Source organism: Pristis pectinata, chromosome 25, assembly GCF_009764475.1.
Source record: "Pristis pectinata isolate sPriPec2 chromosome 25, sPriPec2.1.pri, whole genome shotgun sequence".
In the NCBI taxonomy this organism is placed as follows: Eukaryota; Metazoa; Chordata; class Chondrichthyes; order Rhinopristiformes; family Pristidae; genus Pristis; species Pristis pectinata.
In genome coordinates, this window is record NC_067429.1 from 19,652,727 (window position 1) to 19,669,169 (window position 16,443).

The following is a 16,443-nucleotide window of genomic DNA, read 5'->3' on the forward strand; positions in this document are numbered from 1 at the left end:
GATGAGATACAACTTTCCATTTGTGTTTATTGACTGATCAAACCAAAAAATGTGTTAGGGTAGAGGCATAGGAGATACAACATGGAAACAGGCTCTTTGGTGCACTAACACCATACCAACAATCAAGCACCCATTTTTTTTATACTAATCCTACCCTAACCAGTTTTTTTTCCCCCCCCACATTCTCATCATTCTCTCCCCCAACACACACACTCCTCCCCCATCAGAGGTAATTTACAGTGAGCCGATTAACCTACCAATCTGCACATTTTTGGGACATGGGAGGAAACCAGTTGAAACCCATGTGGTCACAGGCACAATGTGCAAACTCAACACAGACAGCACCAGAGGTGAGGATTGAACCTGAGTCACTGGTGCTGCGAGGCAGTGACTGTACCAGATGTGCCATTTGTTGGGCATGGTAGGAAAACCCTTGCAGAAATGACTTGTGTATTCTGCCACCACCTCCCCCCAACACCCAAAAAAAGTGAAATAAACAAAAGTTGATCTTTACTATCTTTATTTTCTACACAAAACTTCTACAGCAAAACTTGGTACATGTGTAATTTGTATTGGTTCTGGTACAAATGTGGTCCCAAATGGAATAAACACCAAATTACAATGTAAATATAATTAATCATTTTTGTACCTATTGAGCAATGTCTTTTTTTAAAAAATGATATTTTCCATTGAAGCACTGAATTCCTATAAGCCAGTAAAACATTGTAATCTCTTTATATCTGCTGCCTAATAAAGGTTTCAGAGCTCCCAAGTGTTGAATGATGGAATGCAATCCATCAACTAGTGTTTTGCTAGTGCTTCCCTAAAACTACTGCATGATAAAATAGTTGTAAAATCAGAATGTGGCTACCTTGGTCACATTTGCTAAGAAGAACAATGAGCTCTTTGGAAATGGAAGGCAGCTAAACCTCCTCCAGTTACAAAGCTGTGCAATTTTTAAACTGCATCAATATTCCATCCAATAATATTTCACCTTGAGCCCAGTACCTAATTAATACAGGCATTCTCAGTATAAATATTGTGTACCTTGGTCCTATACACCACTGCATTGAATATAAAAGCATAAAAAACATTTAAAAAAATCTGTAAATATAAACATGTAAAGCATCACTTAAACAATTGTTGCACTATCGGCTGCACGTTATGTACAACAGGAAGAATGTCTCTCATTACAGTCACATTTTTCCACATGGAAATATTTTATAACATTGATCCCAGTGTCATATTTTTGTGCTGTAATTCAGTTAATTGCACTTCAACTCTGAACCTGTTAGGAAACTTATTGGTGTCTCCTACTTTTTTAACCTGTTGATCGACCTCACCCTGCCAGCTCGATGAGCAACTTCCAAATGCTTTTTTGTATTTAGTCACACTAACTGAAATGGCTGTTTTGTTGGATGATTCTAATGACTGGACATTGCTGAAATGTCTAACGTAGTACTAAAATAGCACAGATGGATTATTTCAATTTTAGTTTAAATATTGAATCATATATACGTTCATCATAGAAATGGGCCCTTCAGCCCACGTCAACCCAGTTACACTGATCCTACACTAATTGCATTTTATTCTCCCCAAATTCCCATCAATGTTCTCCAAATTCTACCACTGACACACTAGAGGCAATCTACAGTGGCTAATTAACCTACCAAACCATTTTGTTGGGATGTGAAAAGAAAACAAAGTACCTGGGGAGACCAACACGGTCACAGGGAGAACATGCAAATCCAGATAGTACTGGAGATCAGGCTTGAATCTGGGTCACTGGAGCTGCAATGCAGCAGCTCTACTGTCTATATTAGCAATGGTTTGAAATTATCAAGTACTGTGGAAGCTTCAATTAGTATCCTTGGTGGAGGGAAAATGATCTTTGGTAATATCCTGAGTAGCACTCCCACTAACTAGGCAGGACGGGGGTGGGGTGGGAGAAGAAACCAGTGCTCTTTTTAAAGAGCAGCATCCATGCCATGTGGTATAATTCTGCAAGGGTTATTTGGTGAGGGTGAAGCGAATTGTGTGAACCTTCCCTTTTGTAATTGCCTAAAAAAGTTTATTAGGGAAAACATAATTACTTTGCTCATTGGAACGAAATGCATGCTTCCCCAGATGCCTCCAAATAATTAGATCACAGAACTTGCAAATAAGATATGCTTTTGTAGTTTATGGAGTTTCAACAAAAGTTTCTATTCAGTATAAGGAATTTCATTAAAGGCTGAAACTGTCCAAGTAATTTAAAATAGATTAGCTGGAAATTCAGTCTGCAGAGATGGGAGATTTCTATAGGAAATTGAGTAGGTACTAGTAATTTGCAGAGCTATGGGGAAATGGGACTGAATGGAGTGCTCTGCAAGGTGTTGGCATGGATTCAATGGACCAAACACCGAGCTGTGCCTTGAAGATTTATTATCTGAAACTAGCCGACAGTCTTAGCGAGGCTGATGTGAGTCACAGGCTATGTGTGAAGTGTAGATTATGATGTTTAATTATGTTTGTGTAAGACTGGTAACAGTTAATTAAGAGACATACCCTCCTGCTACAGATAATGCCTTTATCACACAGCCATCTAAATTATCACAATCTCACAAAAGCAATTTCCCTGTATTTCAATACCCATACTAAACTACTCCACACTCACACAGAGCAATCATTACTGTAAACCTTTAAAGCTAAATCTTTGCAAAATCTGTAATTCAGATTAAACATTTAAATTTGCACTTAGCAATTTTAATTAAAAATGCAATTTACCTGAAATATTCACCTCCGTACCCTTAAGCTTCATCTTCCTGAAATCAAACTTTTTTTATTAAAAAAAAGCAACTGTGCAACACTATTGTAAAGCAACTTTTTTTCTAGATTAAAATTTCCTAATGAAATTAATACAGACACAAAATTAGACTGCAATTCCATTTTTATGGAACATTCATCAGTATTCCTATTCAGCTCATTTGGATCCACCTCTTTGCAGAATTGTATTAAGTTGTGCCAGGAACGGAACCTAAGCAGTGTTGCAGGTTCTCTTTAATAAAGTAGATGCTCCATTATTTGAGCATCAGTGCTTTGGTTAGTGCATTCTAACTGCATTATTTTCCATATGGCTCTGATATGACCAACTTTATTTTGATTATTCTTTGCATAAAACAGGACACAAATCTGAAATTGAGTTGCAGAATCCTAAAAATCAAGTTAAATTCTTATTACAATTGCGTTGCTATAGTGCTTGCACTTCCGCTGACACTGGCAACGTGTTCTCAGTGTCTTTCTTGGGTTTAAAATTTATTCTGGTGATTTGCCATTTCAAAGAACCAATTTCACTGTTTCGACATTTTAAAGAAAATTGTTTCGAGTTTGAACACCAACACAACATAGTGGTTTTAAGTAATTAAACAGTTTTGAAGACGAAATCTACAAGGATACATTTTATAACTCTCCACATTATGCAACTGTTTAGAATCTAATTATCATTTTGATATTGGATATATGCACAGAAACATGTGTTTTGGAGGAAATTGGTCCTTGCTAGCTTGAACAAATGGCATTCTCCAAATGACACATCCCTTCAAGAATGCTGCAAGAGATTTGTCAGCAAAACTCCATTTACCTTAATGTACATTGTCAAATGATAAACATGTTTAAATGATAATTATGCAAGGTTCAAACCATCCCAAATCCAGTATCCTAGATAGTTTGAGGAAAGTAAATACAGTTTATCTCAATCTCACAATAGTCACACAGAGTATCTAATTCAAAACTATTTGTTCAAATTCATCCCTCTGCAATGTTCACCCTCTAAAACCCTTGTGCTATTTCTGATACCAGCATTTTGGGTTGGATTCAAACCATTTTTGCAGTGGTACATTTTACTGTCTTAATTGTAACACAATTTTTAAACATACTGACAGAAATGTCCTTGTAAGAAACCAGTTTACAGGATATTGATAAAGAAATAAGGCACAGCATATAGCTCTAGAATCTATGTGATGTACTTTTCTGAGAGCAATGCAATTTGGATTGTCACTGCAGGGAGACAAATTGGGTTATGTGCATCTTTATCACTAATCTGATCAGACCAGTGGTCCACGTAATGGGATACATATTCTTTTGCCAGAGATTGAAATAATCCTTCAAGAAATGTGATTGTTGTCACCTTGGCTCAAAGCTATAATATTCAGTTCCAATTCCAGTTTGCTAATCTATCTTTTGAAAAGCCAAATTGATTAAAACTGAGGGGACTGAACTCTACAGAGAGTGACAGTGCTTGGTCCAATCATATGTTCCCATAATACTCAGAAAAGATGAAAAAGTATTTTGTGCTAATTCCACATCTTCAAACTTTGAAAGATTTAAAATGGGAAAAATACACTGTAGCCCAGAAATTATGATATTAATTCAAGTGCAAAATGCATTCATAAACCAAGAATACAAACAGGAACTTCTAGGCATAACTGCAATCTAAATCAAAACTACGATTGCTTGTAAGTGCCGGAGAGCCTTACAACAAAACAATACAGTTTCCATCCTTATGGTACTGGACCTATCAGAAATAATGTTTGATAGGTTACCCTTCAATATCCTAGGGGACAACTATGATCCTGTTCTTTTGGTCTACTATGGCTTCACTGGGAGGGGCATTATAATAAGTCACTCACATTGTGCAACCTCTTTTTAAAATGGAGAGGGTGGGGGGTGGGGGGGGGAAGAGAGAGAGATGTGTAAACCTCAAGGCAGATTTGGACTATGGGCTTTCAGACAAATTACTGTATTTATAAATAATCAAAAGTTGGGTGAACACCCTTGAGTTGTTAGATAGTTTTACAAAAAAAAATAATTAAGACAATTTATTTCTGCCAATGGTAGTAACTCTCTGAATCGTTACTGCAGAAAAGGGGAGTGGATTTTGCACTAAAAGTATTGAATTATCTTTTCTCTATAAAAAATTATAAGATTTTACAAAAATAGTGCCGGAATGTCCCTGGAAAAAAGGAGTTTCTCTGCTAGTGACTTGTAATTCAGCCAGGCTGTTCTCAGATGTCAAAGAAGCAGTGCAAGTAACATTGTGAGTGTTAAGCTCCAGTTCTTTGGAAGGGAGGCACAATTGCATCTAAGTGAAACGTATCCCCAGTACTTGTTCCAGTTCTTGTCTGCGCTGTTGAACCTGTTCAGAAAAATAAGCAAGATTATATTTTTACTGCTGCGTGCCTGATTTGATACTGCATTGTTTGATTTTGCTTTGTTGCTGCCTCAGCCATCTGCCCCCTGCCATTCCAACTAAAATCCTTGAAGTTCTGACACAAGAAACTAGCCTGTGCATATTTCCTACATAGTCTGAACCCCTGCCATTGTGTTGACTCTCTTAAAAGAACATCTCTTTGCAAACAGTGGAGGGGGAATGGGGGTGCTATTACACAAACATTTTGCACTCGTATCCTAGAGTCCTTAAGGGTTTTGTCATTTCGCAAGCTGGACTGTATGTCATTCCTTGTTGGGGTTCGGGGCAACTCATCCACTCCCAGTTCTTTGCCACCCAGTCTCATAAGGCTAACTCCTTGTGAATGACCATCAGCCAGATGAATGGAGAGCATGGTCTTTGCCCATTTTCTCTGCATTAAAAGTCAATCATTCTTGTGGTACGTTGGTAAATTAACTCAAGTCTTCATAACAGTCAGCAACTTTCCTGTAAAATTTCTAATGCTAGTCCATACTGAACAGGTCATCCAGGAAGTACTGTGGTTCTGTACTATGCTTATCGACGAGGGATGTTCTAATATTAAAAAGAAAACAAACTGCCATTTCATAAGAAATACATAGCTAATGGATATATTCCATTCTTCCCATCCTGTGGAACCTCTGATAAAGTCATTAACAGGTTCCCAGTAATGGAATCAGCAGCACAACTGGCTTCTTTGTTCTTCACTTACTACAAGAGTTGGGATTCATGGACTAAAATGGCAAAAATCCTGCAACAAATAAATTAATGAGAGATCTAAGGTACACTCCTGTAGTGACTCACCGTCCAAGCAGCCGCTACACTCCTCTGATTTTGGCTTCTATGGATCAAACTTATGAAGGTTATCCACATATAAAAGGTCTCAATACTTACTGTTCATTTACTCCTCTCAAAAATCACTTTACAAAAATAATTTGGAGCTACCCTGTCTTTACTAACAGGTTCTGTTTCACTGTAGAGCTGGATAAACTACCAAACCTAACCCCACCTCATCTATGACTGGACTGTAGCAACAGTCATCTAAGTTTACACACTTCCAGGCAGCCTCAGGAAGCAAGTGAAACATTACAGTTTGAAATGTTAAGGAAAGGGACAAAAGCAATGTGCAGAATAGTATATAAAGCTGACTTCCTCATCTTTGCAAGCTGGACCTGTACATGCGAGCACTTGGATCTCATGCAGTAGACTTCATGATATTCAGATCTCACTACATTCCAAAATAATCTTAACTGTACTCAGATTGGTGCAGGTGTACGAGTGCTGTGACATGGTGTTCTGTGCAGGGATTAGTGACAGGGTGGACACCCAAATTCCACACGTGAAACTCTCAGTCTCAGGGGTGCTGCTGAGCAAACACCAGGTTCCAGAATAGAAGAACGTGACACTAGCTTTGTTCCTAGCTTGTGCAACCAATCAGAAAAATTAGATGCAAACAATAAAAAGTCAAGGTCTGAGTTGTACAGCACAGAAACGAGCTCTTTGCCCCTTCATGTCCAGGCCAACTATTTTTGCCCATTGACACCTATCCCACTTGCCCGCTAATTCTGTACCCTGCTGTCTTGGTTATTCAAGTGCCTGTCTAAATGACTCTTCAATATAGTTATTATATCCGATTCCACCACATCCTCTGGTGGCATCGTCCAGATATCAGCCACCATCTGTGGAAAAAGGAAAGTTGCTAGACCTGGTTTATTTTTTTCACTTCAGCCCCATTTTCTCTGCAGTTCACAAACTTTCAGAAGACCTGAACTGTGGCCAGAGACTTAGCAATCTAGTCCTCGGGAGCCAAGGGAGCTTGGTTCCTATCCATGATGACCTTTCATGAAAAAAGGCAATTGACCCATCACGTTAATGCTCTTTCTTGTGCTCCTGTAACTGCTTAACCTGCTAAATGTCCCAACATCTTCCATTTTCATCTCAGATTTGCAGCAGCAATATTTGCCTTTTCTCCTCTCCGTGGCCTATTTTTTGCTTTGTTTGTTTTGGCAATTCTGGGTGTTTGTAAAATCTTACTCCTGGCACTGTTGACTCAATACTAAATCTGAACACATCAGTTAAGACACCATTTATGCAAAATAATGGAAAGAGAAGGTTACCGTAAAAGCACTAAACTTCACTGAGTGCCACAAAGGAAAAAAGGCAGTGATAGTTGTACAAAAATTATTGGCAGTACCTTTGAGAAGATGAATCTTCCAACTCCTTCCTGTGTCCAAGGTTGATGGTAAAACTCAGCCCTTCTCTCCTCCTCTGGGTTCCCAATGACATCGGTCATTATCTGCATTTGGGACAGAGGAACATTAAACAAAGAGGAGTGTAGCGGTTAGCATAACGCTTTACAGCGCCAGCGACCCGGGTTCAAATCCGGCCACTGTCTGTAAGGAGTTTGTACATTCTCTCCGTGTCTGCGTGGGTTTCCTCCGGGTGCTCCGATTTCCTCCCACATTCCAAAGACGTATGGGTTACGAAGTTGTGGGCATGGTACGTTGGCGCCAGAAGCATGGCGACACTTGCGGGCTGCCCCCAAAATCACTACGCAAAAGGTGCATTTCACTGTGTTTCGATGTACATGTGACTAATAAAGATATCTTAACCTTAAAGTGTAAATTTTAAAACTATTACTGTGCGAATGAGCTGGAATTGTATTTATGAGGGCAAAGACCAAACTTAAAACATTGTTCTTGCCTTCTCAGATTTGAACAAGGTTCTGGACCAAAGTGCCCTTTTCCCTGGAAGGCGCAAACCCAAGAACCAAATCCAGTCTGCATGCAGCTGGAGCCACTGGTATTTGAAGTTTAATGTGTAAGCAGATTTTCCAGTGTCGTCCAGTTTTTAACCATAACCTGCCCAAAGCAGGAATTACGAGAAGCTACGGGTTGCTTGGTTTCCTCCAACTTTGAGGAATGTTTTACTGAGGACAGGGCAGCTCCTTCCCCAAATTCCAACCTAGCTAAAATTGGAAAGAAATTGAATAAAGGAAGAAAAGAAAGAAAAGCCCAAGAGGTTTTTGATAACTGAACTTCCAAATTCCTCACTGGGTGTAGGGCTCCTATTGGGATGGAAGCCTTGAATTACTTAATACTCCACCCATAACATTATCTCCATGATTTTAATGGTGATGTTCAAAACACATGGGGTTAGTTCCTCTGCTGACACCTGGCTGAGTGGTGCTGCAACAACAACCCCTCACTCCATGTGGTGGAGGCAAATTCATTGGGAGCTTTTAAGAAGGGCTTGGATGGGCACATGAATGAGAGGAAAATAGAGGGATATGGGCATTCCGTAGGTAGGAGGGATTAGCTATGTCGGCACAACAATGTGGGCCAAAGGGCCTGTTATGTGCTGTACTGTTCTATGTTCTATGTCTATATTCATGTCAGTAAAACTAAACAGCTGATTGTTGAGTTCAGGAAGGGGGAGGGAGGGTGATCGTGCACCAGTCTGCATTGGGGGAAAATGAGCAGTGGACAGAGCCAGCAGCTTTAAATTCCTGGGCGCTAACATATCGGATGACCTGTCCTAGGCCCTCCATGTAGATACGATCACAAGGAAGGCGTGCCAGCATCTTTAATTTCTTAGAAGCTTAAGGAGTTTTGGCACATCGCTGAACACTCTAACAAACTTCTACAGACGTACTCTTGAAAGTACCCTGACTGGTTGCATCATGGCCTGGTACGGCAATTCAAATGCACTGGAATGCAAGAAGCTGCAGAGTGTAGTGGACTCAGCCCAATACATCATGGGCACATCCCTCCACACCATCGGTAGTAGCTACATGAGGCGTTGCCTCAAGGCAGCAAGATCTATCATCGAAGATACCCACCATCGGGACCATACCATCTTCTTGCAGCTACCATTGGGCAGGAGGTACAGAAGCCCGAAGTCCCACACCACCAGGTTCAAGAACAGCTACTTCCCTTCAACCATTTGGTTCTAGAACCAACCTGCACAACCCTAATCACTGCCCCAGTATGGCCACACCATGACCACTCTGATCACTTTGCACTACAATGGACTCTCTTTTGTTCTAATTGTGTTCCTTCTTGTATAATTTGTGTTCTTAATTTATCTTTTTCTTGTGAATGTTGTGTATCTGATGCTATGCACCTGTGATGCTGCTGCAAGTTTTTCATGCACCTGTGCATACATGTACTTATGCACATGACAATTAAGTCGACTTTGAACTTTACCTTCAGCTATCAGACCTCAACCTTCTGAGTTGCTTCTCTCTGTCTCTCGTTCCTTTTGTTTTTAAAAGAAAGTCTGAAAATCTATCGGGTGCTTGGGTCATTGGTCTTCAATGTCATCTTCTGTAGCTTGGTTTTTTGTTTGATAGTGCTTGTGAAATGCCTGGGGATGTTTTATTATGTTAAAAGGTATAATTGAAGTTGGTGGTTTTTGGATATTGAAGTGATTCAAAGTTCTGGGAACAATATCTTTCCCTTCTCCCCCCCTTCCCCCCCAGCCACTTTGTTTTCCCTCTTGGCCCCCTCACCCCCTCCCTTTTCCACCCCCTGTCTCATGACCTGCCCATCTATTCCCCACCTCCTTCCCTTTATTCCATGGTTTACAGCCCTCTCCTACTGGATTCCTCCTTCTTCAGCCCTTTGCTTCTTCTACCTATCTGCATCACTCCCTTTCATCCCCCCTCCCCCACCCACCTACCCTCCCCCCCCTCTCACCTGTCACCTGCCAGCCTGTGCTCGTCCCCCTCCCCTGACCTTCTTATTCTGGCTTCTGCCCTCTTCCTTTCCAGTCCTGATGAAGGGTCTCGACCTGAAATGTCAACTGTTTATTTCCCTCCATGGATGCTGCCCGACCTGCTGAGTTCCTCCAGCATGTTGTGTGTGTCTGTTGCAATGTAACACTATGGGTACGTACTAGATGAGGATTTTTCATTAGACCATTTAAATGGAAAAGCCACACAAGTTGAAACATATGGCTCAAGTTTAAAAATCACTCCAAAGTTATTTGAAATGTTTGTGTTTCAAAATTATCTAAACAAATCAGGAGTGTCAAAGATATTTAGGGGAAACAGAATAACTCAAATGGTTGAGGACTTGAGGGCTGTGTACGGAAGAGCCCAATTACCAGTGCTTAACCTTGATTCTTTACATAATCTCCCCCCAATGTCAGCAACAAAAACCTATACTTCAAGGAAAGCAAGGCTTAGAAGCATTATTGTGATAAACAAACTGCTGGTGGAATGCAGTAGGTCAGGCAACACCTGGAGAGAACAGGGATGGTTGACATTTTAGGTCGAGACCCTGTATTAAGTTCTGATGCAGCATCTTAAACCAAAACATCAACCATCTCTCTGCCTCTACAGATGCTGCTTGACCTGCTGAGTTCATCCAGCAGTTTGTTTTTTGCTCTAGATTCCAGCATCTGCATTTTCTTGTTGTCGCCATGAGAAGAATTATTACACTATTTAAATATTTTTTAGTGTAGATTATTTTGGGTCCCATCTTGGAGGGCACAAGAGATTAGTCTTCCTAAAAGTGACCAAAGTGTGTGTAGTTTGCAATCTGGGTTCATAAAGGTGCCAAGGAAGCAAACAGCAAACCCTGGTAATTGCTTTAGCTACTGGCCTTATCGGTGGTTATCTGTTCATAGAATCTTACCAAGTCACAGCTCAATGTATAAAATGAAAGTGATTCTTCTCGCCATTAGCATTCTTACCTTGTAATCACGACACTGTGACTTTATCCAGTCCTGAATAAACTCCTGAGGGTGGTTGCTAAAGCTTAGCATGAAGTCACGTTGTATCTTCAACTGATTGATAGATTCAATTGTGTCATGAATCTAGAAAGTAACACATCTGCTAATTATCATTTCAAATATTTTCAGAATCTTCACAATCCATCAGAACAGATCAGTGGGCAGCACGGTAGCGCAGCGGTTAACGCGACGCTATTACAGCGCCAGCGATCGGGGTTCGATTCCTGTCGCTGTCTGTAAGGAGTTTGTACGTTCTCCCGTGTCTGCGTGGGTTTCCTCCGGGTGCTCCGGTTTCCTCCCACATTCTAAAGATGTACGGGTAGGTTAATATGGGGGTTTAAAATGGGTGGCGCGGACTCATTGGGCCAGAAGGGCCTGTTAGCATGCTGTAAATAAAATTTTAAAACTTTAAAAATTTTAACATCTGATCAAACATTAGTGAAACATTTTGGCATGTTTGTGTGCAAGTCAGTAATTTTTAATTTTGCTCATTTCTTGTGCTACAGTGTAAGATCTTTAAGACAGCAAAAGCCAAATATTTCTTAGGACATTGTTGTCTCTATATAACAAAGTTCAGATTAATCTACTTCTATACTTACTCTTATAGACTCTGATTTTCTTAGAGATCTTCTCATCTTTTAAAAGGGCTAATTGTCAAAACTTTCAGAAATCTGTTCCACTAACCAAGGGAACAATAATTCTTCTGGCAGTCTTTCTTAAACTAACCTCATTAATACATTTTTGATTTGTTTAGAGCACCGATTTTTACTCTTACAAGTCTATTGGAGCACATTAATATCATCATAGACAAGTGATCACAATAATGGCATGAAACTGGGCTTCATTCCTCAGGGCTTTGCATCATAGACACGACAGGGGCAGCAGTCAGAACATAATTGATACGAGACCATTCAGGCCCAAGGATATAGAAGCTCTTATACTTTAACATCAAACTATTTTTTTGAATAACTCCTTTGTTTAAAAATAGTTTGATGTAAAAGTACAGAGCTTGTTCCCAGGTAGGTTTCAAACACTTATCATCCCTTAAAGGAAGAATACCTTCCACTATCTGTTTTAAACTTTTCTTCATCAAATTCCTGGCTCTACTCTCCTGATGTCGTCTGAGGTAATATTCTGGGTTCAGCCTACCTAAACTATTTAACACTCTCTATGCTTTTGATGAGTCCCAAATTTCCATGCCACAAAACCGAAGCTTCTCTAGTCTTTACTCCAAGCTTTACACTTGCTGTTAATTGATTATATTGCTCTTTTATATCCTTTCCAATGCACATACATCATCCATATAAGCATGGTAGCCAAAGTTTAGTGCATGTGTGGTATGAACACCGAATTGTAAAACCTTTATCATTCTTCTGTAGACCCATAATCTACAGTATTGTGCGTATATTGCCTGCATATTTACTTACAGAATTGTTTTACTGTACTGCAGGAGGTATAATTGAGAATGGGAGGTTCAAAGTGTAATTATGACAGTACTGACTGAGATTAAACAAGAGCCAAGTAAAAAAAAAACATGCTTTTTGCTAACAAACAATACCCAGCAAGGATATACAAAGTAAACTCTTTAAAAAGATTTGTAAAAATAACCAGAATGAAAAACGTTGCACACTCATACTTTCACAATCTTCAACATAAAGGTATTCTGTAAAGGACTTGGTATGTCCACGATGTTTCTTTTGCATCACCATGTCATTAACAAATATACCTAGGTGATCAGCTTTGGAATGTACATTCTTAGCAGCACTATAATATGACAGTAAACTTTGTTGATTTAAGATGGACAGCTCTGCAGACTCTTGCTTGTGCTTGCACAAACTTGCACAGACCAAGAAACAGTAACTGCAATGAGAATTCTATCTCCATTAGCAAATCTTCCTCTGGCTGGGTTCTGAACTGGGAATGATGCTCTAAATAAAAAGGACAAAAAGGTGTTTTGAGCCTTCAATTCTTGATGGTGGTTTAACTGGATTCCCTAATCCATTTCAACGTGTTTTTTTTTTAAAAAAAAGGCACCAATAGCAAAGCTCAGCCCTCCTGCTATTAACGGGCACTCTGATATATAGGGCTAGATGTGCAGAGAGGCAAAAGCAACAGAGATTCTGCTTTCAGCAGGTCTTGCAAACTGCCATCAGATCAGGTTTAACAGCAAACTCCCTCCCTTTAAGTCTTCCTCCTTCAACAAGCCCTCAATGGAGCAGGAAAACCAGAATTATTGGAGAATAATCGGAGATTAAGAATCTTGGTTTTCCTGTTTGGAAAGCTAAACATAAAAGTGGACATGAAATACCTTTGGTGTATCCATTTTTTGATTAGAGTCTAATTTGCTTATTTGTAAAAAGCAGTTCCAGGTAGACACAAATTATTTATATAGAAAGAAAAACGATATTCAAGGCCTCGGGGGAGTTTGCAGTCTGCACTGGAAATGCTGGCACATCTTTTCATTAGTCGATGCTGATGCCTTTTTCTGTTTAATTCCATCATTTGCTGCTTCTACAACAGAGATTACTCTGCCTCTCACAGCAGGCTCAGCACGGCCCGGGATAATCACAGCCACTACCTTGCAGTGAACTCACGGTTGCCATAATCCCTTGATATGAAAGCAAGGCAGATCTCAAGAAGAAACCTAAACCAAGCTCAACTCTTTCCCCATCACACAGCTGCCCCTACATACCAAAATTCAGATTAATTTTCCAATAAATGATAATTTATTGGTAGCTGGAAAAAAGATCCACTGAAATAGCTGATGATAAATCAATTAAAATATATAAATGTGATGTTGGCGAAGGCTCTAGTCTCTAAACATTGTTCTCTTTGAATCTATCGAACCAAAACTACTCAAATTCAGCACTAATTGCTTAACACCACCCATATCACACCAAGAGGTAAATGATTTAGAAAAAGTAAACACCAATGTGCCATGTCAACAGATGCTCCCCAATGATGCCACTAAATTAGAAGGTAATTAATGATCTATCATTTAATAAGGAACCTTGAATATCTTTAGAGCTGCTTTGATATACTGCATCATTAAGAGAAATGGAAGTGCTATAAATGCTTCCAGGGAAGAGTCATAGTCACAGTCACAGACTCCAGCTGCATAATGGTGCAAGTAGTACAGCTGCTGCCTCACAGTTCCAGTGACCAGTTCTCCCTGTGACTTCAGGAGGTTTCCTCCCACATCCCAAAGATGAGCAGGTTAACTGGCCACTTTAAACTTAGGGGAATGTTAGGAGTGTGAAATGGGATCAGTGCAAATGGGTGGTTGATGGTCAATGTGAACACTGGAGGTCACAGGGCCTGTTTCTGTTCCATACAACTCCATGAAGTTGATAATGACAGGGAAAGAGTATTCAGGACACAGCACACATATAGTTTCTGGACTGCTACAGGCAGAGCTAAGCTACACAGCCTAGTACAATCCAACTCTCCACTCCTTTCAACTAATACCACTTCTCATTAACAATCTCAACTACACCTTTGTAATTAAGAAATTGACTCACTTCCTCCTTTGAACCAACGTTATTGAAAACTCACTCAGTTTTGCAGCTTCCCAACCCTCGTCATATTTCTGCAAGCTGCTCGTAGCGTATGGGTAATGATTGATGGGTGGTCTTGTGACGAGAAGGCTGATACCAGTGAGATTCCAATAGGCTTTGCAGTCAGTGGACCCTTGCTTTTGGCAATATGCATCATTGATTTAGACCCAAAAATAGGCGATGTGTTAAAAGGAATTTGCACAGGAGACAAATATTGGCCGTGTTGTTGATATTAAAAAGGAAAGACAGTCTGATTAGTCGAGCAGATAAATAGCAAGTAGAATTTTACTCATACGTGTGAAATAAAGCATTTGGCAAAATGCAAAACAGGCATGGGTTTGTACTGGTGTGGAAGAACAGAGGGATCTTGGCATCCACAGGGCAGGTAGCAGGATAGTGATAAGTGGTTACCAGGCAGATGGAATACTTTCCCTTAATGACCAAGAAATGGAATAGAAAGCAGTATGGTTATGCTAGAACAGTGTACAACAACACTAGTCAGGCAATACTTCAAACACTGCATGCAGTTCTGGTCACCAGATTACAGGAAGAATGTGATTTCATTGCAGAGGAGATTTACAAAGATGCTGCCGGGACTGAAAAAATTGTAGCTGTGAGGACTATTGGATAAGCGAAGGAAACTGAGGATAGACTTATTGAGACGTCTAAATCCCTTTTTATATATATGGTAAACAGAAAGGAGCTTTTTCCCCTTGGCAGAGGTGTCAAAAACCAGGAGGTGTATATTTAAAGTAGTTGTTAGAAGTATTAGAGGGTAGATGAGGAAAGGTCAGTCACCCAGAGGCTGGGAGTCTGGAACTCACTGACTGAAAGTGGGTAACCTCAACACATTTAAACATTACCTGGAGGTCTACTTGAAGAGCCATGACCTGCAGGGCTAAAGATCAAGCATTGGAAGCTAGGATTAGGCTGGGTGTGTCTCTTTTGACTGTCATTAACACAATGGGCCGAATGGCCGCCTCCTATGTCATAATTTTTTTTCTGATTCTATGGTGCATCAATTATAGACTAACTGCAAATTCAAAAAGGCATTTTTGTTTTGTGCTATGCAGGTATTCAATAAACCAGTTAAATTTACAACCTGCCCTCACTGACAACTGGCTAACACGATGGTCTCAGTTAAATTCTCTCACCTGTCAAAGTGACTAAATACAACCCGGAATGCTGTCTGTCATCAATGTGTCAGGAGGTATCACTGACAGTGTTATTGACGGGACTTACTCACCTATGGCTGGCTCACTGATGCTTTGTTTGGGTTTGCCCAGGAATACTAAAAGTTCCAACCACATTATAGTTTGGGTCTGAACATGGACAATAAAGCTGAATTCCCTGAGGAAAGGTGGGCCTGACCAGCTTTGACACCAAGGCCGAATTTGACTGACTGTGGAATCTAGGAATCCTTGGTTCCCATTTACCTTGGTTTTACAAGGGGAAACAACTCCAGTGGCTGGAGTCTTACTTTACAGGAAGATGGTTCAGCCATCACAGCCTCAGATACTGCAGATCAGGACAGCATCTAAGCCCAACCATTGTTAACTGTATTGTTGATCAATGACCTTCCTTCCACCAAAAGGTCAATTGTGGCAATAACTGCACACTGTTCAGTTACATTTACCATTTCTCAGTAAATTAAGTTCATGCCTACATTTAACAAGACCACGACAGCATCCAGGCCTGGCCTAGTAAGTGGCAAGCAATGTAAATGCCAGGCAATGTCCACCTGCAAATGGAGTGTCTAATCACCTGCCATTAACATTTAAAAGGCACAACCATTGTTGAGTGCTCCTCCATCAATGTCCTGGGGAGTGAACCATCAGCAGAAATTTAAATGGATCAGCCACACAAACAACATTGCTTCGAGAGCAGGTCAGAGGCTAGGAATCCTGCAGTGTGTGTCTCAAC

General features: G+C 40.2%; 1 protein-coding gene across 1 annotated transcript in view; it reads right to left on the reverse strand.

The window, feature by feature from the left end:
- Nucleotides 1-503: 503 nt before the first annotated feature.
- LOC127582834 (SWI/SNF-related matrix-associated actin-dependent regulator of chromatin subfamily D member 2-like) overlaps nucleotides 504-16,443 on the reverse strand; it is a 42,289-nt gene continuing 26,349 nt past the window's right edge. Inside the window, 3 exon segments of the mRNA XM_052038400.1 lie at nucleotides 504-5,173; nucleotides 7,419-7,520; nucleotides 10,925-11,047. Of these exon segments, the coding sequence (XP_051894360.1) occupies nucleotides 5,120-5,173; nucleotides 7,419-7,520; nucleotides 10,925-11,047 (279 nt within the window). The 3' untranslated portion in view covers nucleotides 504-5,119.